Source organism: Calypte anna, chromosome 18 (assembly GCF_003957555.1).
Source record: "Calypte anna isolate BGI_N300 chromosome 18, bCalAnn1_v1.p, whole genome shotgun sequence".
Taxonomy (NCBI): domain Eukaryota; kingdom Metazoa; phylum Chordata; class Aves; order Apodiformes; family Trochilidae; genus Calypte; species Calypte anna.
The window spans coordinates 7,146,314-7,173,250 of NC_044263.1; the positions used below are offsets into that span (position 1 = coordinate 7,146,314).

At 39.5% G+C, this 26,937-nt stretch overlaps 1 protein-coding gene across 1 annotated transcript in view; it reads right to left on the reverse strand.

Moving 5' to 3' along the window:
• Positions 1-7,896: 7,896 nt before the first annotated feature.
• CA10 (carbonic anhydrase 10) overlaps positions 7,897-26,937 on the reverse strand; it is a 158,608-nt gene continuing 139,567 nt past the window's right edge. Inside the window, exons 5-9 of the mRNA XM_030461832.1 lie at positions 19,549-19,644; positions 18,627-18,699; positions 11,474-11,628; positions 9,066-9,240; positions 7,897-8,198 (exon numbers count right to left, since the gene is read on the reverse strand). Of these exons, the coding sequence (XP_030317692.1) occupies positions 8,176-8,198; positions 9,066-9,240; positions 11,474-11,628; positions 18,627-18,699; positions 19,549-19,644 (522 nt within the window). The 3' untranslated portion in view covers positions 7,897-8,175. The remainder of the gene's footprint in view (positions 8,199-9,065; positions 9,241-11,473; positions 11,629-18,626; positions 18,700-19,548; positions 19,645-26,937) is intronic.

The window sequence follows — 26,937 nt, forward strand, 5'->3', positions numbered from 1 at the left end:
GTGAAGAAGCTGGAAACCAAATTCAGCCAATGACTGCTTAAAGCATTTCAAAATGCCCTTTATCTGTCTGCACAGTGCAGTTCATGTGCAAACTTAGGAAGCAGGTGTTGCCACTAATTTTCTAAATAAGTTACCTTAACTTTTTTAAATATTGAAAAGGAAAAAACAAAGCAAAACAAACACAAAGCTGATTGAACATAAGAATTCTGAATTTCAGTAGTGTGCCACTAAGACATAGAATAAGCAAAAGGGGCTTTGTGTCTGGGTTTTTTCTTGTTTTAAAAGCCCATTCAAGGTCATGGTTTGAACAGAAAAGTAATTGGATTTGATACACCATATGTTGTGGGATGTTTGACATCCCTAATGGATGTTACAGAGTAGCACTTCCAAAAGAAGTTGACATTGGCATTGAAATGAATTTTGACATGAAAACTTGCATTAAGAGAAACATCATGAAGTCAGTAGTAATTATTTTTTCCCTTCTTACCCCCATCATAAGATGGGCACTTCTGAAATGCAGAGAGGTTCCTTACCTTGCTGAGCTCCTGTCCCAATCACTCCCCAAACTTTGCTACTTTTTCACTCTGCCCTTGGATTCAGAGTGACAAATCCTACACTATAAAAGCAACCAAATTCCCTCGCTGTGTGTCTCTTGGCAGCCATTTCACAATATTTATGAAGCTGCTTGCAAAGAGCATTGTTCCTGTGTTCTGTTTTGTAAATCAAATAATGATAAATTCTATATATATAAAAAAAAATGTTAAGTCTGTAAAATTTGGGGAAGTTCTTTGTTTGTCTCTTTCAGTATTTTTGGTTTTGGGAAGCATGAAGATGATATCAAATATGTCACCTTCTTCCTGTACCATCTAGCTCTGAACAATCCTTGATTTAAGGAACCTTAATATCACTTTCACAGGATACATTCTTCCACTAGATGCTTTGAACAAGCAACTTTCTAATTTGCAAAAAAATTATTATAAAACTGCAAATCAATAACAAATGTAAGGAAAAATAACTCAATACCATTAAATATAAATAAGATATGACACAGTACATAATGTAACAACATATCACATGCTAATATTAATAACATTAAATAATATATAACAATAGATTAATAAAATTAAGAATATAGTATAAAATGATTATATAAGATGAAGAAGGTATTAAAAATGAGAGGTAATAAAACACCAACAAAATTCACAGCAGTTATGCAAACAAATATTAAAAATAAATTTGTATCCTAAACAATCTCACTTCAGTCCTGCCTTTAACATAGTTTTATTTTCCTTTCTGACTCATTTTATGTGGCTACCAAGATCCCAGTCTTTTCTTAATCCCAGTGCACCAGCAAGCAGATGTGAGCACAGCTGAAACTCAGTAATAACACAGCTTGGTGATTACTGAGGTTCTCTAAACTGGAAGTAGGCACCAGATTTCCCATCTCTCTTTTACATGGTTGTGAAAGGAAATAATACCTCAAAACAGAACGTGTAGCCTATACTTTTGCAGAAATATTCTGTGTTGGAAATCAAAATTGCTCAGTGGCAGAGGAAGGGAAGGTCAAGCAGGGTGCTTGTTCCTAATCCCTATTTTGGGCAGGGACAGTCACCAGCTGAGGTCTTTTTGCTCTCTGATCTACCTGATCATGACAGCTGGGTGATGCAAACCAGCATAGATATATCAGGGCAGAGGAGCAAAAGGCCTGGGATGTGTTCCTGGTGCTGTGCTGAGCTGCCAGCCAGCGGGGTGGGTTCTGCTTTGCTTGATTTGCAGTGTAGTGAAGCGGTGAATGAGCAGAGCAGAGCCCTGGCTCAGCTCTCTGATGTGATTCATTCTCTGGGCCATGCACTCAGGATGCTGCTGGAGACTTTCAGGCAGCCTCAGGCCTCCTCTGGAACCTAACTCAGAGGAAAGCATCAGAATCCTGAGAGGCAGGGAGGCTGCCACTTGTCACGACACAAATTCCTGCTCTGAGAACCCAGCCTGGGATTTGCCCAGAGCTTGAAGGCACCCACTGCATGAGCAGTGGGAATCCAGACACTGCTGTAACTGCTTCCTGAGCCAACCTCTCTTACTCAGCTTGGAATTTTTATTTTTAAAAAATAGGGCTAATTACTCCTTAAGCAGAGGATGAGAAAACAGGGTCTAAATGATTGGTGGGAAAAATATATCCCTGCCTTGAGAATGATTATCTTGCTGGGCATGAAAAGTAGAATCTGAAACACAGTAATAAACCCAAGACTTGGCTGAGCTGTCAGAGCAGGAGTGACACAAGGGAAGAAGAGGGGCAGGTGGGCTCTGAGCTGAAAGCCACTACTGGGTTTGTAGATCCACAGAAAAGCTGAACACCAAATGCCATTGGAACCTTCCTGCATTGCTTCTCTGGCACAGGGAGGTGAAAAAACAGCTGAATGGTAGCTCTGTAGTAGAAATAACCTGTTTATTGGAAGACTGGATGGATTTCACATGCTAGTAGGTTTTTTTTTTTCCCCTTGGCTGTATCAGTCAACTGAAAAGCAGAGCTGCAGTAATGTTTCAGTTCAGATCCTTTAGAATCCCTGCTGAAATCTTACCCATCAACTCTGTTCCCCTGCTTACAGGGAGCTCTGTCCCTTATAAAGAAGTTCTTCATTTGTATGCAACACAAGTGACATGAAAGGAGCTGGGGGGAGAGTCACTTGCCAAAAGTTGAAGGCTTGGATGTATCTGCTTCATATTTGGAATTGTGCTGGACTTCTGGGAACCAAAGTCCCATTGTAATTTGGGCTGGGTGATTTAGCATCTCAAAAGGGAATTTTTGCTTTAGTTCCCAGGCTTTAAGGACAACCTAAGTGAACAACCTGTCTTTCTACTGCTTGTGATATAGTAGAGTTTCAGTGATTTAGTTTTTAATTCAAGTGTTTCAGCTGGCCATCTGTATTGGAGGAATGTGGACAGCATTTCCGTGAAATATTTGTCAATGGAGTTCCATTTCTGTAAATTTTTCTGCAGCTCACAGACCACAGATAAAAATAAATGTTTAATGAACGAGGCTTCCAGTATGGCAAAACTCTGGCATCAGTATCTGAAAATCTCACTATTATTCATATTGCTGTCAAATTTTAAATTGTGCATGAAAGAAGGCAGAGAGCAGAAACTAGCTTGTAGCTGTATTATTGTACCATTAATGGAAAAATTCAGGACAGGGAAAAGATTCTCTGGAATTCTGTTTTCTGCTGTTATGCTATGTTTTCTATGTTGTGCTAACAAACCTTAACAAGGTTTTTATCACATATTTTATTCTTAATGTGATGTTTCCTCATCATGCTGACATAATCCCACCTCTTTGGTCTGTATAGTTTACAAGCATTTACTCATCTGGCCAAGTTAAATCTGGCATTTGTCCAGATTAAAGGTTCTTACCTTTAGAATCATAGAATCATAGAATTGGCTGGGTTGGAAGGGACCTCAGAGATCGTCAAGTCCAACCCTTGAACCACCGTTGCGGTTGCTAGACCATGGCACTGAGTGCCACATCCAGGCTCTTTTTAAATATCTCCAGGGATGGAGAATCCACTACTTCCCTGGGCAGCCCATTCCAATGCTTGATCACTCTCTCCGTAAAGAAATTCTTTCTAATCTCCAACCTAAACCTCCCCTGGCACAACTTGAGACCCTGCCCTCTTGTCTTGCTGAGATTTGCCTGGGAAAAGAGCCCAACCCCCCCCTGGCTCCAACCTCCTTTCAGGGAGTTGTAGAGAGTGATAAGGTCTCCCCTGAGCCTCCTGTTCTCCAGCCTGAACACCCCCAGCTCCCTCAGCCTCTCCTCATAGTGTCTGTGCTCGAGTCCCTTCACCAGCCTGGTTGCCCTCCTTTGGACCTGCTCCAGCACCTCAATCTCCTTCCTGAACTGAGGGGCCCAGAACTGGACACAGAACTCGAGCTGTGGCCTCACCAGAGCTGAGTACAGGGGCAGAATCACTTCCTTGGACCTGCTGGTGACGCTGTTCCTGTTTAGGCCATAAATCTTGCAGTGCTGGTGTTAGAGGAGTTACCTTGCCCTATCAAATGGTTACCTACTGAAAAAAAGAATAAAACTGTTGTGTTGATGTGTACATAAATGGATTCCTTTCCTTTTGTTCTTCTTCCAACCCCTAGGATTCTGTGATTCTGTGTGATTCTTGTTGATAATGAATTACAAGTGCCATTTGTAGAACTTGGTTCTTGGTCCAATTAATTATTTCAGCTTTGAGAGGGGGTTATAAGCTGACAGTTGGTTTTTATAGTTTTCCCAAAGCTATTTTTGCTCTCTTCCCAAGGCCTCAGTTGTCTGCATTTGAACTAATGCCCAGGATGCAAATACCTGAATGTCTTGGAAAATGAGTTCTCTCTGCTAGGAGACAAACATCTCCTTGTGCTGGGGATTGGCATCCAAGACTGAGTGGGTAGATAAGTCTCAGTCATAGCCTCAACCTTTGTTCTCTGGGGTGACAATATTATTTTTTTTTCATCTGTAACTTTGTTCTCCTGGGATTTACTTTTACTCTGGCTTTCTTCCCTTATAGGATGGGAGCATCCACCTCACTTCATAGACTGTTGATTGATTTATTTTTTTTCTTTTCTGCTTTTCTTATGCATCTTCTAAGGTGGTTTTTGTTTGGTTTTTTTGTTTGTTTGTTTGGTTGGTTTTTGGGTTTTTTTTTGGTTTTTTTGCTCTCCTTTAATATTAAGGGTTATTTTCCTGCCCTTAGATTTATTATCCTGTTTTTCATTTTCTGCTCTGAGTATGTGTTTGACACATCTTTAGTTATTAGTATAGAAGGCTGACACTTCAGGAAACAGAAAATGTTTGCCTGCATTATGTTTCACATTATAAATGGGTCTTTCCTCTGCAAACAGACTCCTTGAATAATTCCAAGCTATGCTGTTGAGAACTGCAATAAGGCATTTACCAGTAAATCAGCACATCTTATAGCAAACCCTCTCTGATTTGTCAGCCACTATATCGAGGGAATAAAATCTAATAAAAAACTCAAAACATGGAGCAGTTATGGCCGAGCTTCCTGAAAAATTTATTCTGTTTAGAGTACAGGACCCAAATACCCCTTTTGAAGGGGAAGGGCAGTGTTGGAAGTGTACAGCAAGAATCCAGCAGTTATTGTTGGCATTTCTTGAGACCAAAATGTGGGATGTGTATGGATGCTCAGAGCTATTCAAGTGATTAAGTTGTTCTGATCTTTGCTGCCCAGCTTCCCTTTCTAATTGAGTTGCTTGTCTGAGTTGGACTTTCTGGATCAGAAGAGGGGAGTAAAGCCATGCACACCTTCAAGCATGGTTGTTCCCATCCTTGCAGGATGCTGCCAGTGCCTTGATCTTGTCAAACTGAACTTGTCTCAGTTTTTCAGCACCATTTCCCTTGCCCCTTCTTCTTTCAGATTAAATGGGAGAAGTTTTAAGTGGTGAAAAAGGATATTTTCTAATTCATAGGAGTTTAATTTATAATATATCCAAGGAAATCTGAAAAACTGGAGCCAGAGGTTTGAGCACCACTGAAATGTGAGCCATGTGCAGGATATTTAATGCTCAGATTGCTTTGGTCTGTTTTTATTGCAAGCTACTATTACAAAAACCCAAACAAACTAAACAAATCATGGCAAGATATAGAATTTATTAATTCACAAAAATGGAGTTGGAAATGTTGACAAATATATTTGCAGTTTCTCAGAATGATTGTGCCATTCCTCTATTTGCAGGGCTTCTAGGTTGCAGCCTCACCTAATCCAAAGCACAGCATGACTCCTTTGTAGAACTCATCCCTTCTATCAGCTCTCTCCCTGCTCATAAATCCCTTCAATCAACTTTCAGTAAAATAGAAAATAGGTTTTATTACTTATTAAAAGTTTAATAATGGAGGTCTGGCTTATCACCCCTACCTTCTGTCAATGACAAACTTGGATCAACCGCTACCAGGTATTTGTCCAAAAATACAGACTTTGTGCTATCAGTAACTTTACAAGCTTAATAATCAGTCCTAGGAGGAGCTTGAGAAAACCCAAACAAGTAGTGGAAACAATCCCAACACCAGAAGTTCAGAAGTTATATATCAATAAGGCAACTCAAAACCACTAAGTGTGTGTGACTCATGTTTTTAATTTTTTATTAGCTAAGTAAATCTAAGGTGATAATTTAGCTTTATTTCAGATGCAGAATTGACAACATTGATGTACTGGGTGATACTTCTGTGGTTGTGCCATGGGTATTTCAGATTACTGTCCAGCACTAAGCTGGTGTATGGAAGTCATTTGAAATCCTCAAAATGAAGTAGATCAAAAATCAGGCACAACATTTGTGCTCAGAGGATCCTGGGCCTGGATCACCATCCCAGAGCCCTGGTACAAATCCAGCATCACTGTCCCCAGCCAGGCCAACCTCTGCTCCCTCACGAGAGCTTTCTCTGCACCTTTCACTGAGTGACTGAATTCTTGATGACTTTGGGTTCATTGCAGGTTTCCTTTGAGAGTCCCCTGAATCCCACCCCATGCACATTTTCCCTTTCTTTACAGCTTTCCTTTTCATGTCACAGATGAAGTCATGGAAGTTGCAATCATTCCAATCCAGTTCCTGCAACAGATTCAAGAGTTCCCTCTGTGATGTTACCGGCATTGTTCTCCTCAGCAAAGATGAAAAAATGCATTTGTTATGTTCAAGCTAGCTGGCCCACAGCTTCTTTGGAGTGGTTTCATTCCCTCACCCTTCCTGTAGTGCCTGTTTTTCCATTTGGTATAAACAATTCATTTGTCAAATATAGTACTTTGTAGCTTTGTCTTATTTTCTGTGAGGTTATAAAGTGAGCATTAAGAAATGAATAACATGAGGTCTGCCCCAGTCACATTCACCCTCAATTTAAAAAGAGATTAAACCCACCTCTAATGTGCCAAAAGGTCAAACATGCTCTATGTGAACTTTTAAAACACATTTATTGAATTCTTGACAGTAACCAAACATAGTGAATGACCCTTATAAACATGAAAAAAAGGCATCAGCTTATATTTTGTCACTCCTGCTTTGTCTGTAAAGAAAAGATGTCCCTTGCTATCTATCATCAATTTACAGGACTGAGTTTGTGTGTCCCAGTGATGGATTCAGCAGGGAAAATGGCAATTTTGAACTGAGATTTCTTTCAGCTGCTTTCTGCTTCTGAGTCCAGTTCCTATTAATGATGGAACATAAAGTGGAGTTTAAGTTATACAATCTTTAGGTGCCTTCCCAATTGCCATGGACTCACTTGGCTGCATGCAAAGGAAGTAAAAAAAAAGAGAAAAGTAAAAAACTCAACAAACAAAACACAAAAAATGCAGCCAGAAGTACACAAGTAGTAGAGGCTTGTTATTTCAGAAAGGAAAAAAGGAGTCAAAGCAAGTTTACTAAATTAATTTGTTAAACACATTTATTGAGTTGTTAATAGTAACCAACACAACGTATGATCTGTTGTAAAACAAGAAACAGAAAATGGATCAGTTCTGATTTTTGGCAAATCCTACTACAGATATGTGACAAAGGGGGAAATGTTTCAATTTCCTTTATGTTCTGCAGTGACATATTTACAATACTTATCTCTCAAAGTCTCTCCTTTTTAAAATGAAATGAACAGAAAGATCATAACCTAGAAATGTTTCCTCTACAGTTGCCTTGTTCTGTCTTGTCAGTATCCATTAATGGTAGTGAAGTAATGAGAGCTTTCCAAGGATTACTTGGCACACAGAACACAACTCCACTGTGATGCTGTACCGAGCCACCTTTTTTTCTGAATTTTTTCTGTATTTTTTCTTTTTTTTTTTTAATTTTTTTTTTTAAATTTAAGGGTGGGGAGAAGAGAGGAAGAATTTCCTATGTACAAAGGCTGAAAAGTCTTTCTTTGTGAAGCTAAATTAGTTCAGGAAAACTGTATCAAAATTGTAATCACATTTACCTCAATATCGTCTTTTTACTTTCTTTTTATTTATTTTTTTTTTAGTTACCAACAATCATATGAATGAATTTTTAGTTGTTTCCAACATGGCAGCTCTTTTCCTACAGCACTTTTTCAAATGCTGTTGTGAACCCAAAGAGAGTGAGGTTGGGTGCATTCTAGATGGTGTCAATTCACAGTAGTAGCATTCCACTGAGTTATGGGTTCTGCCTGCTCTGTGTTACTTACTTGAGGAGCCATTCATTTACTGAAAGGAAAGAGAAACAAAACAAAAAGAATTATGCTTTAATAAACCCCAAGTATGAAGAATTTCAAACTATTAGGCAGTTAAAAAAGCACAGAAAGACAAACAGCAACATCCAAAAAAACCAGAAGACTCAAACTTTCTCAACTTTCTCCTCTTTCTTGAAGAGAATTAAGTCTGAACTTCAGTTTCTTTGAAGTTTTGCAACTCCTTCATCAGCCTCCTAGCTGGAAGTGTGCTTTCTTTTCCACTCCCTCATAATACTATTAGTGAGATGTTACTTTAGCACCATTTTTACAGGCAATAAAACTGTAGGGGCATAGGCTAGAGGATGTGTAAGACATGTTACAGCTCAGCTGTGAGCCTCCAGCTGTGGCAGTGTAAGACTCCACCACCAGGAGACTGGGTTGGTTCATTTATTTAACATCAATTGTGTAATACAAAACTTAGCAATCTGGGTGCTGCTGGTGGTGTACCTCCCAAATCAAATTTATTCTTTTGTTTGCAGCTGTCTATCAAGATTAGCTTATCCCCCATTTTCTTTCCAAGGTGGGTAAAAGAGGGGAAAATGCACTTTGTATGGTGAATAGATTTTAAAATGAGGCTAGAAAACTGAAGGCCTCTCCTATCTCTTCTAAAATAAAATATTAAATATCCCAGACTGTGGGTGTTTTTTTCATGCTGTTCCTGCATATTTCTGGGCAACTTTCCTCATCCATTTCAAGTGTGTAATGCTTGACTCATACCATTAATCCCCCATAGCTGGAGCTTCATCTGGTTTTGTTTGTCTGCTTTGTTATGCACTTGGATTCCTCAAAGAAAAGAGCTCAGTGTAAGCATAGAAAGGATTATTCTGGAGGTAGAACATACCTCTATACTGAAGTTTCTGTGCTCTATTGTTTGGACAATCTTTTCCCTGTAAACTAAAGTTGATATTAGTTCGGATACATCGATTGTTGAGAGGCTGCACTGGTCTGAAATTGTCACTCATGCTCAGAAATATCTGGGAGGGCTGATTCTGGCTTAGCAGTCGTAAAGAATGCATCTGCACAAAATAAAAAAACAAGGAGTTTTAGCAGTGGTCTTTTCTGTAAGCAAACAACATGCAACACAAATAAATAAACTACTTAATAGATTAGAGTTAAGCAGAATTTCAGTGATTTGTAGTCGGAGGTGGGATGGAAGAATTAACTTGTGGTGAAACTGTTCCTTCTGTGGTCCTCTGTTTCTGGGCCCCATTTTAAACCCAAGTAAATAGTTTTGTGTAAATAAAAATTGTATGAGGTGTCCTTGGCTATTGAGGAAACTGATTCCTTAACAGATTCCATGGGAATCTAGAGTACTGCATGGCAGCAGCTGGTGCAGAGAAAATGAACTTGAGGAATGACAAGAGCTCATTTCCTAAGTTTTGGAGCTATCAGTGTAGCTTCAGGTTGGGAAGAAACAGCTTGGGATGCTGGCACTCAGGAACCGTGTGTGGCCAGTCAGGGTGGGAAGGATAAGTGACAGGCTGCTGAAGTCACAAAATGAATGATGTTAAAACTGAAATCCTCTCTCCATTGACAGGTCTGACTTGCTCCTGTCTGTGCTGTGTCTGTTGTGCTCCTCTGGTAGACTCTGACCTTCTTTTGAGATGGTTTTATGGATCAGCAGAGAGGGAATTGTTGAACCATCTGGGGTTTTCAGAGCACCCACCAGTGGGTTGGATGCAAACTACAAGCAGGCAGCAATGGATTTTATGATAACTTTACAAAGCATGTCAACCAAAACCTTTTTAACAAATGGGAAACTGGAGAGGGGGAAAAAAAAAAGCTGTGATTTGTAGAGAAAAAATGATCAAAGTATTTTGGTCTAAAAACATAAGAAAACATTTTTCATGACAGTGAGCAGTTTAAGAGGCTTGGTTGTGGCATTTAATGCTCTAATAGGAAAATTCAGTAGCTGACTTTTACTTACTGAAACTCTTTAAGAGCTCCCAAGGAAAACTTGTGCATTGGGTATGCAATGTAATTAGTAAATATTCCATGAAATCAATTTGCAGCACTAATAGCAGAGGATGTAACTAAGCAGTAAAGCACGACAAAAATTGAGATCACAAGATAATAACCCATAGGTACTGACATAGACTCCAGAAATAATTTGTACGTTAATGTTGTAACTAAAAATGTTGCTTGTAGGAAAATGTTTTTGAAAACTTCCGAATGCACAGCGTGGCTGCTCATGCTCAGCTGTGTCATTCTCCCAGATTACTCCTTTAGAAAAGAAAAGAAGTGATTTCTCTGCATCTAAGCAAAACTGGACAGAAGGAATATCACAAAGATAAAACATGTCTCAGGTTTTTCAAAGTAATTTTTAAATCCCCAAATAGTATTTAGGGTTTTTTATCATTCCTCATTTAATTTCTCAGGCCAGATTTTTCTGCTTCATGCTTGGGGCAGGCAGATGATGGTTTAAATATTCCTTTGGCATTCTGATACACCAGAGTATTGGTTTTAGTTCAGCTCTCAGCTCTGTAGGCAACTGTGATGTAAGCTCTGGAGAAGATTGCAATTGGTGTTAAATTTGTTGTTTCATGACATTAAACCTTGGAATGCAAGAGAATTGTACAGATATGCAGTCTTCATTTCTTTTTCACTGGTGTGTTTCCTCAACAGCAAAATTTTGTCTATGAAATTAATTATTTTCTTTTGCATAATTTATCCTGCTTCTTTCTAATACTGGCATCAATTTTTCAGCCTGAATTTTCTGAAGATATTTATATCTACACAGTCACTTTATTCTCTAGAGAAAGGACAAGGTGACTATTTTTTTCAAGAAGGCTCCATATGTTGGATCTCTGTCAAGTCAATGTGCAATTGCTGTGTATGGAAATGGCCACAAGTGTCCCTCACAGTTTGACTGTTTATTTCTGGCCTCTATTGTACTTAATAACCTCAGTTATATTTGAGCAACACTGAGAATGGCCATGTCTCAGTTCACAGAACCATAGAATAATTTTGTTATTGTTAGAAACCATTTAGCTGAAACATAAAATAGGGCCCACCTCAAAGTCTGTGTGTGGGGGGGTTTGTGTGTTGCTACTTAGGGAGCTCTAAATAGTTAATATTTTTATTCTGGCAAAAAAATCTTCAGTGTTTTTACAAACTGTATAAATTACAGGCAGAGAACCATACAGCAAAGGGGATTTTGCTCTGATTTTGCATGTGATGCTATAAATAAATATTTAAAATAGTCTTTTGTACCTACACTAGATCAAACAATTTAAAAATTGTTTTTACCTGCATCCTTGTTATGTAGACAGGTTTGTTCATTATTATCCAGCTTGCTGTTTCATAGCAGGGTGGAATTGTCATTGACCCATCATATGTAATGAAACTAGAGGTCTCTGGATAAAGTTCCTCAATATTAAGCCCCTGTAGTAAGTATGCATCATCTGGAGAATAAACAAGGAAAACAATGAAGATAAAACAATAGCTTAACAAGAAATTTCTCACTCTTTATGTACAAACCTTATTCCAGAAGGACATCATCAGTTTTACCAAAATATGCAGTGTAATGAACATACATTCCTGAATGCTCCAGCAGCTTCAAGGAAAACAAATAACATGAAGTCACTAAACCTGCTTGGGTTGAGTTCAATTCTGAGATGTCCACACCCATCATCTGTCATTTTAGCACAGTGAAACTCTGCTTCTTATTTCAGAACTGGAGCTGAGCTTATTTGAGGTGCATTTATTGATTTAGATGCAGCAGTCTTTGAAGAATGTTGGCTTGCAATATTGGGATGATCAGGTTTTGATCATCCAAAGGGAAGGCCAAGAGTGTTAAAACTTAATTGCCCTTCTCCTACAGAAGGATGTTAAGGTTAATGCATGATAATAAAGCTGCTGGATGGAGCCTTTCATGTGCACAGTGGGGATGGGTGCAGGGCAAGCTCACTCAGAGTGCTAAAATTGAGCTGGAAAAGCAGCTTAGCAGGATCCCTGCTTTCACTGGAAATCTCCCTGGGAATGAATGAGGGATCCCTCTGCAACACAAATCACTTTGTGGACATGTACCAAACTATGATGCCCCTCAGTTCAGGAAGGATATCAAGGTCCTGGAGCAGGTCCAAAGGAGGGCAACCAGGCTGGTGAAGGGACTCGAGCACAGATCCTATGAGGTGAGGCTGAGGGAGCTGGGGGTGTTCAGCCTGGAGAAGAGGAGGCTCAGGGGAGACCTCATCACTCTCTACAACTCCCTGAAAGGAGGTTGGAGCCAGGGGGGGTTGGTCTCTTTTCCCAGGCAACTCTCAGCAAGACAAGAGGGCACGGTCTCAAGTTGTGCCAGGGGAGGTTTAGGTTGGAGATTAGAAAGAATTTCTTTCTGGAGAGGGTGATCAGGCATTGGAATGGGCTGCCCAGGGAAGGGGTGGATTCTCTGTGTCTGGAGATATTTCAAAAGAGCCCGGATGTGGCACTCAGTGCCATGGGCTGGGAACCACGGGGGGAGTGGATCAAGGGTTGGACTTGATGATCTCTGAGGTCCCTTCCAACCCAGCCAATTCTATGATGAGCTATGGTTCTATATTTTAAAAGTCATCACAGTTCCTCAGCCTTTGCTGTGTGCATTATTTCCCTTGTGTAATGCTGGCCCTACAATATTTTTGGCAGCACTGTCAAAACTGGAGCTCAAATTTTCCTGCCAAATCTTAGGCTGTGTGAGTTTCTGCACAGGAATTACTCAGAGATGTCCACACTCTGAGATGACTCTGCTGTCCTTTATCTTGGCACAACTGGGCTGGTTATGAGCTGTAATGTGAAATCTTTCTGCATGTAGAGTGTTCAGTGGGCTTCATTTTGCAGACTGAGAGCTCAAACGTGTGCAAGGAGAGTTGCAGATTCAGGCCTGATTCCCTATTTCTATACACAGGAGGAACTGGCAAGGATTATAATGGGAGGTAAGGAAGATGGTACAAATAAAATAGATACTGCTCAGACAAAAGGAAACATGGAAAGTGGATCTTTAAAGTCTGATTTAGGCATTTTGCTTCAATTCTGATATTTCACGTTACTATTCTCAATAAGCTTGAGCAGTTTTTGGTTTTCTGTAGGTAGTTGCTTTTTTTTTGTTTTTTAAAGCTGATAAACAGTTCCTTGGCCAGTGGGAAAAGATTGTAAATGGAACCAAGAAAAGAAATATGAAGCATATAGGAACTAAAAAAGAGTAATTTAACTTGAATTTAATGTATTATAGCTGAAGGACAACAGATGAGCAGAATGCTTGTCTTGTTCTGTCTGGAGAAAAAGGGACTGCAGGCTACTGTATTGGGCAACAGAAAATCAAAGAACACAGGCAAAGCAAATGTGACCTTTTTTTTTATTTTGACAAAGTGCAGTCAGCATGCTACAGGCTTCCAGGGCAGCAGCATTCCTGGGTTCAGCATCAGTTAAAGTGTCAAGCTGAGAATATAACATTTACACCACATTGCCCAGTGCCTTACAATTTTACAATTATTTCTTATGCTAAACGTGTTTGGTATTTTAAAAAATATAATCTTGGCATGTCCTTTCAGGTTTGTCAGAAATACAGCCTTCTGCTGTGTTCTTGCCTGGGCTACTGCCCTGCTGTAGAGCTGGATCCTTAGAAGGGAGAGAACTATCATGCTCAGCTTCCCCTGGTCTGTGGGGTGGAGAACAGTCTTTCTAAATACCAACATTTTCCAGATGAAAGTGCAAAGGCATTGCTTTAGTATTAGAGCCAAAATGCTGCTAAATTTTAATGGCTAGAGCTGACTGAATACACCTGTGCCCTATTCATTAAAACCATTTGCAGTGCAGCAGTAGTTTTGCTGGGATTCCAGGAGAAGGGAATAAATGCAGTTCCTGTTTTCAATGAGTGATCACACATTTTCCCCTTTCCCACATGAACATCCTGTTCATTATTTATGAAGCATGGAGAGTGGTGTGTTAGCTCCAAATGGCAAGGAGTTAGTCAGAACAGAGACTTTCAAGCTCTAAGGACCAAAGATGCTTTATCACATCCATACTGACTCTGGTTGGGCTAAAATTATTTAAGCAAGGTAGAATTTGCCCTGAAATGTTGCCTAGGAGGTGGAAAGCTGACTCAAATTAATATGGATGAGGGATATTGATATACATATATATTTCGTGTGTCCCACATAGCTGACTGATTTGTATTCAGGACAGTGCCCAGGACCACTTAGCAGATAGAATATAAAGCAACAGATGAACTGCTGGCATTAGTGGAGGTAATAATGGGTTTTTTTGGGTTGTCTTGTATATAAATGTGTTTTTTTATTTAGATAATGGTCGTTTAACTTTTATCTGTGGCTTCCCTGCATTTAATCATTCTCAGAACATAACGCTGGGGGTGGGATATAGCATGGGCAAGCACAATGTATGGCAGTGCTCTCAGGATGAGGACAGATGCTCTTCTCAGCCTTACTGAGCTTCAGATAAACTCTTGGGTTGCCCTCTTTCCATACTGAGGACCTGTGAACTGTGGGCCCATCTCCGCTCCCAGAACCCAGCAGTGAAATGGCTCCAAACCTGATTCTTTGCCTCTGTTTTCCCCTAGAATATGTTTAAGGGAAGTCAGCAAATTGTGTGTCTCTTTCAAGAGGTTTGAATCTTAATCTTGTTCAAGATAATATCTTAAAATCTAAATGCTTTCTTAGTTTGTACATTATCTATAAAATAGCAAGTACTCGAATTTGAGAAACTCGGAATTTTACAGCCCCTCTGCCTAGCTGAGGCTGTGGCAGTATTTTGGTGGTGAATGTCAAACCTAAATTTTCATGTGGAATTTTAAGGATCTAAAATGTTATTTTTTTCCAGTGTTAAGCAAACACTGGGTGCAAGCTAATGTAGCATAACTGTTCTGAAAAAAGCTAACTTATCCTCTGAATTGTCATACTTAAAGAGGAGTATTAAATCAGGTTTGCTTTAGAGGTATTCACATAACTTCTGATTAAAGCCTGTTTGAAGGAACACTTGTTTCAGCGAGTTTACAGTGGGCGAGTTTACTTTGGGCTGTGACAACAGAAGTGAGAGGATTTAGAATCTGCTTAAAAATTCCCTGGGGTTCACTTTCCCTCAGCATAGCCATTAATATAGGAGAGCAGAAGTTGCCCTTTGAGGCAATCTCATGCACCTGCACAGACAGTTTTTAATTTTGTTGATGTTCTTTAAAAAAAATACTTATCTTACCAACTCTCCTGACCTGGGAGCTCTGCTCCACTTACCACTTGCTCCCTGTTCCTATTGAGCAGACTGGGACTGGTCAGTTTGTCAGAGCCTGCTGAGTATTGATTTCAGGAGTGGATCCCTAAAGCACAAGCTAAAAACCTCCAGCTGCTAAAGGCAGAATAGAAATCCTCGCCATGTAAGAGGCAAAATTTGATATCAATGATGCTATAATCCATCACACAAGACAACTGCAAAATTACTTTCAATAACACTCTCACGTTCCCAATTTACACGAAAAAAATTCCAAGTCAACACTGGTTACTAAGGTAAGTAACCCAGTGCCCTGCAGAATATGATGTGCTTTGTATCTACCAGGGATTCATTTTAACAGATAAAATCCCTAGTGGTTAAAAATTAAACCAGTTCCATTAATCATTGATTTTGCAGCCTGTGTTATGTGTCCACTTTCATGTGAAATTTAATTTAGTAAACCCAAATTAGGTGTGATGGGAGTTGCATTTTCCTTCTAAAGGAGCAAAACAACCAATGAAAGGTTGTTGGATGCTGTCAGCTCCAGGGAGAAGGAATGCCTGCTTAGCAGCTCGGTGTACAAATGCAATATTTAGGCTGGGGAATTTAGGCTTGCTTCCTGGTGTAGGACACAGTTGCATGCTCACCTGTGCAACATGGGCAAGATGCTGCCAGTGCCTTCCCATTCTGTTGAGCTGTGTTTCCCTAATCATGGCCTCTGCTCTGAGCACCCACAAATTGTCCAATCTTTGCTCTGCTGACCAGGGGGCCAATGAGTACAAAAAAACCCCAAAAAACCCAAAGCTGTGATACTCATATAAATGCATGAGATGCAGCTGCTGTGATGGGAGAATTGAGGCAGGAGTCTTCCTTATGCAGTGTGTGAGAGCTGAGAGGTCTGAGTGTGTGTACTGGGGGAAAAGGACCTTTTGCAGTGGCACAGTCAGAGCTCTGGGTGATCTCCAGACAGAAGCCAGGAATATGGGGTTTGAGAGTGAAAGAGCCTGAAGAAACACACACAGCCTGAAGGATGATTCCCTTGTCTCCTGGGGGGCACGAAGCTGGTACAGAACAGTGCTGCTTGATACCTTTTGCAAGGTATCAAGATAGGAAGTTGAAAGACTGAGCTAATATCCTGCCTGTTCTGGTAGTCTGGAAAAACGTTCTGATGGGAGGAACCTGCTGTTGACTTCTTTCCTACTGATAACAGAACAGGATTTTCTTATAAGAGAGGTGTCTTTTGGACCAAAGACGTAACAAGATTTGTTAACTGGGAGGTAGGGTTAGAGAAACATTAGTGGGAAGAAGGGTGTATGTGACACAAGAGGATAAGGAACCATCTGTACTCAGCTCTGGTGAGGCCACACCTCGAGTCCTGTGTCCAGTTCTGGGCCCCTCAGTTCAGGAAGGATATCGAGGTCCTGGAGCAGGTCCAAAGGAGGCAACCAGGCTGGTGAAGGGACTCGAGCACAGACCCTATGAGGAGAGGCTGAGGGAGCTGGGGGTGTTCAGCCTGGAGAAGAGGAGGCTCAGGGGAGACCTCATCACTCTCTACAACTCCCTGAAAGGAGGTTGGAGCCAGGGGGGGTTGGGCTCTTTTGCCAGACGACTTTCAACAAGACAAGAGGGCAGGGTCTTAAGTTGTGCCAGGGGAAATTTAGGTTGGAGATTAGAAAGAATTTCTTTACGGAGAGAGTGATCAAGCATTGGAATGGGCTGCCCAGGGAAGTAGTGGATTCTCCATCCCTGGAGATATTTAAAAAGAGCCTGGATGTGGCACTCAGTGCCATGGTCTAGCAACCGCAACGGTGGTTCAAGGGTTGGACTTGATGATCTCTGAGGTCCCTTCCAACCCAGCCAATTCTATGATTCTATGATCTACTTCGGAATGGGGTTGGATTGGCTCAAATCTTTTATTGTGTGGCAAGACTCAATCTTTTCAATGCCCTTTTGCTCAGGAACTGGTGGGTAAAATTCTGTGCTTTCACTTCACATGAGTCTCAAATCTACACTTTTTACAATTCTGGCTTTGTGGGGTGGGGGGAAAAGGTGGGAGTCCCTGGAAAGAAATCTGTGCTTTTGGGACATGGATAGAATTCTTTCCAAACCTTTCCATCATAAGCCTGAAGCTCAGTGACTTTTGTTGAAATTAAACAGACTCTTGAGATCTCTGGACTTTACATAAAAAGTTCTCCAAAACACAATGTTGTAAGGGATTTCATAGAACAATATATTTAATATACATGAGGTAAACTGAGGCAAACCCTAGTAGAAGTGTGAACCAAATCCTGGAGTTCTGATAACCACTCTCATTGCAGGTATCATGAACCACTCTTTCCCAGCTTTCATAAACAAAAGAAAAATTAATGAAATTCATGAAAAAAAGTTAAGTTGGTGAAGCAGCAACAAATGAATGCAGACTTTATACAACACTGTCCTTAGCTTCTCAGTTTGTTTTGTACTTTCTGAAAGTTAAATCTGGTATCATTTAACTTATTAACTTAATGGCTGCTTGGAATTCCAATGAGTATTTGATAAAGAGAATAATGCAGTGTTCAGAAGAGGTTTAATTTGTTCCATTGAGAGAGATGTATTTTTCATGACTTCCTCTAAACTAGCCTAATTTTCACTGACATTTAAGCTCCAGTTTTGCACAAGTTTAATACACTAATGTGGAACTATTGAGCATTATCAGTTGAAAGCTTTCCAAATGTGAATACAACAAATATACATGCTATGGTAATGATCTCTTCTGTATCCATTAAGTGAAGCAATAGTTGAATAGAAATGTCAGAACTTTTCTGTACAAAAAGAAAAGCATAAATGAATACTAAATCCACAGTTAATGATGCAGCATCTTGACATAACCTGATTTGATATAATCCAGTCTTCTCTGCATGTTACTTTTATTGCTAACACTAAGCAGTTTCTCTTGAGTATTCTGTGTGAATACAGTATATGCATAAAATATAATTTCATTAATTTATTGCTTCTTCAAACATAAAATAGACTTTAAAGTTCAAAATTCATTCGGTGAAGTGATGACCTTACTAATCTTTCAGGTTCTCAGGTTTGTCATGCAGAGTTGCTGCAGTGCCAAATTTGATTTTTGCCCATAATGACGTGCTCTTGTTTCAGTGGATCACTAAATACATTATCTTTTTACTAAAAGCATACAGCTGTTAGGCAGAGGAAAGGAAAAGAAACTTACTTTTATATGTTATTCTCGTTATGGTGTCTCTGTTAAGCATTCGATTTAGAAATGGATTTGATGATTCCGACACCTGCAGAAGAGAAAGCAAAATGCTGAAATCTCACCCACATTTCACCAACTTCACCTCTGGAAATGGGACCAGAGCATTCCTGAAGGGAATTTATAGCTATCCAATATGTAAAGTCTGATGAAAGCCTCTTATCTCAGCATGAAGCACTTAGAAGTATCTTTAAATTGATGAGACATATAACGGCAGAATATGAGCAACATTTTTTTGGGTTATTCCTTCTTCATAGAGAAGGAGAGAAAAGGTTTCTCCAGTGTAATTAGGGAGGTTTGAGGAAACTGAGCTTAGTGCTCAGTCACTGATTTATAGACCTAATTGTGCATCTTGAATGTGCCATCTTTCTAGCTCTGTGAAATGATAGATATTGCAAGTTATGCTTTTGATGTTCTTCCAGTTTTGAGAGTTTTAGATGTGGTAAATAACATTATGAGGAAAACCTCTTTTGCTGACTTTGAAATGTCAGCATGACTCCAAAGAGCAGGCACATCCTCTTTCCCAGTGCCTCAGCCTGCTAGGAGAGGTTTGCTTCTAATTGAATGGATAACATTACATGAAGAAATACCAAATCTGAAGAACTAGGAACTTTTGCCACATTATGCCTGATGTTGAAGATATCAGGATTTTATTTCTTCCTCCCTCCCTTATCCCTTTTCATTTTCTTTACATTACACTGTAGACGCTTTAGAGAAAATATTGTGTGTACAGTTCCTAGGATGATGTTGTCTCTGGATTCCAGGTCAGAACCTCTGGGCATTGCTGTAGTATAATGAGGAGTCTAATTTCTAGATTTACAGATCATTGGAAAATAATTCCATGGTCCTATATTAGGTATAGATAATACTGAATACTTACTTTCATAAATATGGAAACTACCACCAACCCATTAGGACTCTTTGCAGCTTCTGTGACATTTGTGTACAGCTCATGGTTATAGTGGATTAATTGGACCTAGAAAACAGAGAAGGGAAAGATTGCAGTTAAACAGTAGCAGGTCATACTGTACACTGCTTTAAATGCTCTTTACACACCCATTGGTTTGGATTAGGATCCCATCTATGCTTAGGATATTGTAACAGGGCAATTTTTCAGAGGTTTGCAGCACGCATGATTTTAATAATTTCAGTCACCATCTGGCTCCAACAGGCAGAGCACAGCTTATGTTCTTCTAAATTGCCAATAAGTGAATTTACCCCATCAGGTTATGAATTGCACCACAGGGGTTGCCATCACCTCCCTGTTGCAGCAGCACTTGCCGTGGGCATCAAGTAATCTGTACTTTTCAGCCTCAAGCCAAACACAGAGGAGTCAAGGGCTGAAATATTGGAAGAAACATATGGGGATATGGGGTTGGGAGTTTTTAAACCAGTACTCCCAGAGCTCAAAATTCTAATTTTCACTGGCCCCATATTTTACAAACTCAATTACAAAGCTCCAGCAGTTGGGCACTTATTGTACAATTGTTAACCCCTTCACCTTAGCTCCTCTATATTTTTTCTGCTTTTTGGTTTGCTGAAACTTTATAACTATGAAGGTACTGTTCATCTCTCCTAGCATATGGAAATGTCTTACCCAGAACAATGGTATTTGATTTATCTGGGATTACTCTTGCCATTTATATTGCAATTTGCAGCCTCTCTTTGTAGCAACTTTAATGAACTTGTGAGGCAGTTAAGTACTTGTAAGGATTTGAAAGGCTTGCTAACTGTATTTGGCCTAAAGATACCTTTCTTAGTTTTCAGATTTCAGTTAAACAAGAAAAATTGTTGTTCTGGTGTTTTCAGAATGGCCACAGCCTCGTGTTTGTGTTTAAAAACCAGGCATGTCTTCCAGGTGCTGCCATTAATCTAAAGGCTGTGCCCTGGAATTGCTGAACGTGGGGACTGGGAGCAAGATTGTCATTAACTTGATCTGTGTCTCACAGACACAGACCATACAAACGGCCACAGACTAATTGGGTGTGGGAGGCTTTATAAAAATACTTGTTTAAGAGCTTGGGCATCCTCCTATCCCAATGGTTTCAAGTGGTTTTCATTTCAGGTTTCCCCTTCCTGCAGGTTTGGATGCCTCTGCCTCATTCCACCCCTTCTTAGCACATCTCAGTTTGGTCAGGAATCATTTTGGAGGGTGTGCTTGAGAAATTTTGCTTCACTATAGGATGAAAAGATCCCCTTGCCTTGCTTTGTATTGGTGTTTCTCAAAGATCCTGTTGCTGAATGAACATAGACTTGTTTTTTTTTCTGGAACCTGTCACTTGCTCTATGTGAGAGTTCTATCTTTCCTTCCAGCACCCAAATTAATTTTAAAGCTGATTCCATGGCACCATGGTTAATCTAATTAGGTTCTTATAAAAAAAAAAAATAAAATTGACCATGTAAGGAGACATAATTTTCAAAGTTTCTCATATGGAACAGACTAATTTTGAAAGGTACATTTGAGTAAAGATGGCTTAAATATAGAATATTATGTGAAGGATTAAAGAAAATATATTTTTATTAAATTCCTTCTTTTGAGAATAATTTCTTTAAAGTATACTGAAATATATACTTGTCATCTTACAGACTGTACTAAATATCACTCGAGTCTTCCATGAAGGTGAAGCCACACATAACTAAAATTGCTCAGGTGTGAAAATCTCACTTTTTCAACTCATGACACTCTATTAGAAACAAAGTACAAGAGCAGCAAACTTGCAGTGCTGAAAGTACCCTTTGGTTCTGGGTTGAGTTTGAGGGCTGAAGCTCAATTCAGAAACTTCTTATAGGCTATTGATTTTCTTTGGAAGCTTCCTTCTTTAAGATTAATTTGCCATAGAACAACTGAGAGCTCTTTGTTTTCCTCAAGCTATTGTTCTATTTTTCAAGGAGAAGAAGAGAATTAAGATTAATTACTCTTTTTTAACTGATGAAAATCCAGAATGGGCCCTTGTTCTATCACCCAAGAATGTGCCCAGGAGCAGGAACAGCACTTTTTGGACACCAGAGGTTGGGGAGGTGGGAATATCAACAGGAGCTGATGGGAATACCTTAGGGGTAATCTGCTCTCATCAGTCTGTCAGACTCAGTCTTTGGGGCAGAATAATACTGATAAGCTGCTGTTCTGACTTGTATTCTGGCCACTGGGGAGAAAACATCTGATTTTCCAACCCCCATGTATATGTGTTTGTAATTGTAACAACCTGGTCTTTGCCTGGACTTTGATAAAGTACTGTACTCAAAGTGCTCATGTAGTTTGTATTGGTTTTCCTCTACCTATGTCTTTTGGTGTTTTTCTGGCTCCTTCACCTAGATGAAGTGAGAATCTTTTTTTAATGCTAGAAGGGTGTTTTCTGTGTGGCACTGGTGGGATTTGAGGCTCTTTGGCTGAGCAAAAGGAGGCAGTTTGCTGTATTGGTTGTTGTGACTGCCAGAACTTCCAGGGAGTTTTCGTAGCAATCCTTTAGCAGCTCTTTAACTCGGATTAAGAAGGGCTGTGAGTGTATTTGCATGCACAATCCTTTCATAAATGTTATTTCACTGTGAGATGTCCTGCTGCATGAGATGGAGGGAATTTATTGTCACAGTACTTTACACACAGTTGTTTCCATTGCCCTCTTGGGAGGAATGGAGTATTCTTTATTCTCACTTGGAGGTGTTATAATTGGGTGCATAAAGATTTTGATTTGAAAATGATGAAGAGATCTGACCCAAGAAGTGACTGGCAGCAGGGAACAACCAATCTGTAACTGTAATATTTGTATTATGTTCTGCTACCTGACGAACTGCTGGATACCAGGCTGGGAGCAAGCACAAAGCCTGCATCCAGCACAGCAGGGAAGAAAAGCCCAAGAATCTGGCCAAGAAAAGTTAAATGTTTGTTTTGATTTGTATTCCTTGAAAAAAGTGGTTGATTTCATAGAAGAAACAAACAAATAAAAAGTTCTGTTTAAAAGCTCAGTAAAAACAGCAAACAAATGTGATTTCTGCAGGCATCCAGTGAGGAAAATAAATCTGAGTTAACACCTATTAATAACCTATTATTAAAAGTTAATATTCCAGTGTTAACAAAAAAATGCTCTTGCAGGTCTTGTAAAACCCTTTGGAAAAAGCAGCAATGTCATATGTCACCTTATTTATGGTGTTAATTTTGTGGATCTGAACAGGTATGAGAGCTGAGGTGCTCACTTTGTGGAAGAAGAGGTTTTATCCAAATGTCCCCTGGTTCTAGGATGTGTAATTTGTGTGGGTGGCAAAAATATTTTTAGATGTCTCTTACTTAATTAAACACATCTCCTGCATCCTGAAAAGGCACAGCACCATCTGTGAGAACATGCACCAGGCTCCCCAGAACCCAGGCTCCTGATTTCCTTTACTTCAGTGGAGCAGTGGGCAAGTGGTGAAGGATTTTATGGTGTGTTCTTTAATAATAATCCTAAATATCACCTGGGCTACTCAAGAAAGGAAAAAAAAATAATTTTTTTTATAGTTAGTTTGGATTTAGGGCTGGATGTCAGTGTCTTTTTCTGAATTCTTATGGTGCTCAAACCTTGTTTGTCTGCACATATTGATATTTATGCAGAGCATCCACCATCTTGGTGGATACTCTTGGCCTGCTCAAGGCACAAGTCATTGCAGGTCAAATGGTGGAGGAACTTTAACTCTCTGGCTGGTTCTCAGTTCCTTTTGGCTTTTTGGCTGCTGACCTGGTATCTTACACTGATAGGACTACTAATAGAGCAACAAACCCCCTTCTCCTTGTTTGTATGCAATCATTGCAGCTAGAAAATATGGAAAACACCCATTCCCTGGATAAAGTGAGGCTTTTAAAATGTTTCTCTTTACTATTTTATATATCCTTAGAATTGGTTGCCAGTAGGAAAAAAACCTAAAATATTTAAATCTTGATTTTTTTTTTCTTTGAGCATCAACAGGACTACAGTAAGAACTACAAATTACTAAATTAAGAGATCAGATTGGTTGCTGAAACCAGAATTTGCTACTAGGACTTTTCACCTTCATGCTAACATCAAAAAATTAAGTCAATTATAGACTGAAGAAATAAATGCAAGTGCCAATAAATGCAAATTCCTGCCATCCAAATGCTGCTGGAAATGTTGCAAGTCTGCAGTCAATTGTACTCTCTTCTTGACAATAGGAAAGACAATGAAGGCACAATCCAAATTGAGCCCCAGAGATACATAGATGGATTTATGATGCAGGTTGCTGTGTGATTTCAGGAGAATTCAGACACTGCTGGAGCTTTCCACTGCCAATTACTCTAAACATGGGGTATTTTTAGCTGACCTGCTGGTCAGCCACTCTTGTCAGTCATTGTTAGCAGATGAGTAAGAGCTGGATAAACATAAATAAATGACACTATTCTGTGATTCACTTGGTGTGAGGATCAAAATGAAGTTTTACACTGAAATGTTTAATGTTGATTATGTCTTGGCTGATGCAAAAATTTCATTGCAAGCTGTAATTTGGCACTGATCCAATCCATCATCTACAAAAGTTCCATCTTAAAAGAGAACCAGGGTAATGCTGGAAAAAAAGGCTATTAGATGAGCCCATCATCATTTCTGGATTCATGCAGGATTTTCTGACTAAACACTACATTTAAATTGTTTTCTCATTTTAAATACAACAGATGCTCAGACACCATGGTGATGAATTCACTACAAATGCTACATTTGGGAGATTCAGTTACATAACTGTGCTCTGAATTTCTGGGAGAATTCTGTATTCCTTTAGCAATCAGCCCAGAAAGCAGCAGAAAATGGCTCCTGCAAATCAAAACCTGGGGAAGCAGTGATAGATGCTATTTTTGCTGTTCACTCTTCTACCCTGAGACACTGATTTAAAAGGACACATGTGTAAAGTCACCAAATGATGCAGCAGAGACCTGGTAATGGTTCCAGCCCTCCCTACCTACATGTGATGCCACTGCAGCTCTCAGCCTCCCTTGCCAAAGTCCCATCTGTAGCAAAATGAGTGAGCAGAATGGGCAAGAGCAGGCAGAGAAATATTACAGGCTGGTTGCTGAAGGAATGATCAAAAAAAGTTAATAGAATTTGGCTGCTGGGGTATCTAGTTGTTGATTTAGGTCTCAAACCTTTTGTCCTCGTTTTAGAATCTAGTAGGAAAAATAAAAAGGTTAAGCTTAGTATACTAACAAACAAAGAAAGTTATAGTGCTAGGAATAAGCTGAAATAAGGCAATGATCAGTTTTTCCTGTGCTATTGACTACAGAAATGCATTGTTAAACTAAGAATATATTTTTCTCAGTGCAAAAAGGAAGCCTGAGATTTTTTATTCCTAAAATGCCAGAGGTCTGCTTATGAGGAAAATACAGAATAATGTATGTGTGGAGCATGGAAATCCTTTTCCAGCCCATTTGGGCAGCAGCTCCTGTCTGTGTACTCAGTGCTCTCTTCTCAGCCTGGCTCAGACCCTGGCTCCTGGCTTTGGTGTCCTCTCAGTTCCCACTCCCAGCTGGCAGCTGAGGGATGGAATTAAAACTTAGCAGAGGGTGCATGGAAATTGTCTGCTCTTGCAGGGCAGAAGGGAAGAAAGGCAGGTGGGCTACTTGCTCTGGGAGGGGGAAAGCTGCAAAAAAATGTGGAGGATCAACATATGCACTTGGTGAGATGAGAAATTAATAATAAATTATTAGTAGCATGTCCACTGAATGTTAGATGTGAAAATACATGCAGAATCTGCTGGGATCTTTATGAATGATTTATTGACACAGGCTTTTGTCTCAAGTCTTCTTTCCCTTGAGTTGCTCGTCTGTGACTTTAGAAAATTATGTTCAACTCCTTTTTTGTCCTTAAGCAAATCTTCCTTCCATTTCTGCCCAGCTGGGGCACAGCTGCACTTCTCCAGTAACAGTGTTGTGAAATGTGATGTTAGCAGTGTTGGTGAAAGCATCCAGATAATGAATGTCATGTTAGGAAGTTCAATTTGAGTTATTGATCCATGACAATTTGTGACACATAACCCATAAAAAGTGCAAAAAGAAGCTCAGAATGCAAATAGTATTCTATTTTAAGAGACTGTGGGATGCTTGGATTTTCAGCATATTAAATAATGGTAACAAGAGGAACACTTAAAGTTTGATAAAGGAGAAAAGAAACTGGAATTTACATAAGTGATAGTGACTCTAGTGTTAAACCTTTCAATGTAAGTTGAGGGGTCAAACACAGAAAACTTTGAAGAATCCCAGATTGACTCAAAATAGTCAAAAGTGTTCATGGAATTAATATTTTATTGAAGGTACTTTTGAATATATTAGTGCCATGGTAGATGAGATGATATATTACAGTGTCAACTTTATAGAAATCACTTAAAGAGATTTCACACCAGGATTTCCTCTCTAAGGTGCAGAATAAGACGGAGAGAAAAGAAAGCATGGATCTACCCTGCAGGCAGGAAAGAGTGGTGGGGTTTTTGGGGTTTTGTATAAGAACATCCTGGAATCTGCTTTTAAAGCTAAGGAAAGTACAATTGCCTTTTGAAAATGACATAAAAAACAGTTTCACATTTCTAGTTGAAAAAGTAAATTTGAAGTTGAGAAATAATGAGCACAGTCAAAACAAGAGGACATGAATTATCTAAAATGAGATAGTACAGCTTAAGGCAGACAACTAGAAAATTATCTTGTTCCTAAACGAATTTAGAGGCATTATACTCAGTAGGGAAGATAACTGGCACTTAGAAGCCATAACTAAGCCAGTTATCTTCTCTCAAGTAAGCCTTTTAGCTCTATCTACAGATTTAGTGAAAGGAAGTAGGCTATTGGCAAACATTACTTGACAAATGAAGTACAGAATAAATTAAAAGTTACACACAGCAGCATTTGTTTATCATCAGAACGTGTTCTTCTGGGTGCCTTGCAAAGGGCACTGAAAATTTCCAAGTGATAAGAGCAATTTAGTGAGGCCACAGAACTGGAGATGAGTGCCCCTTACAAACAGACGAGAGAATGATGACCACAGAAGCCTTCCCAGTGGCCTTAATTATGCTGGGGTTGAAGTTCAAGGATCTAACCATGGTTTTCTTTGTTAAATATGTTCTGCAATTTCCATTTTCATACAGCTTCTCAAAGCTGCTTCCATACATCCACAGCGAATAAATATTTTGGCTTCATATAGATAAGAAAATAACACCTCCTTTTTAATTTGTTTTAGGAACTTTCTAATTATGTATTTCAACCCAGTAACAACCTTTTCCTTATCTCATTGGTAACTTACCTTTTCTGCTC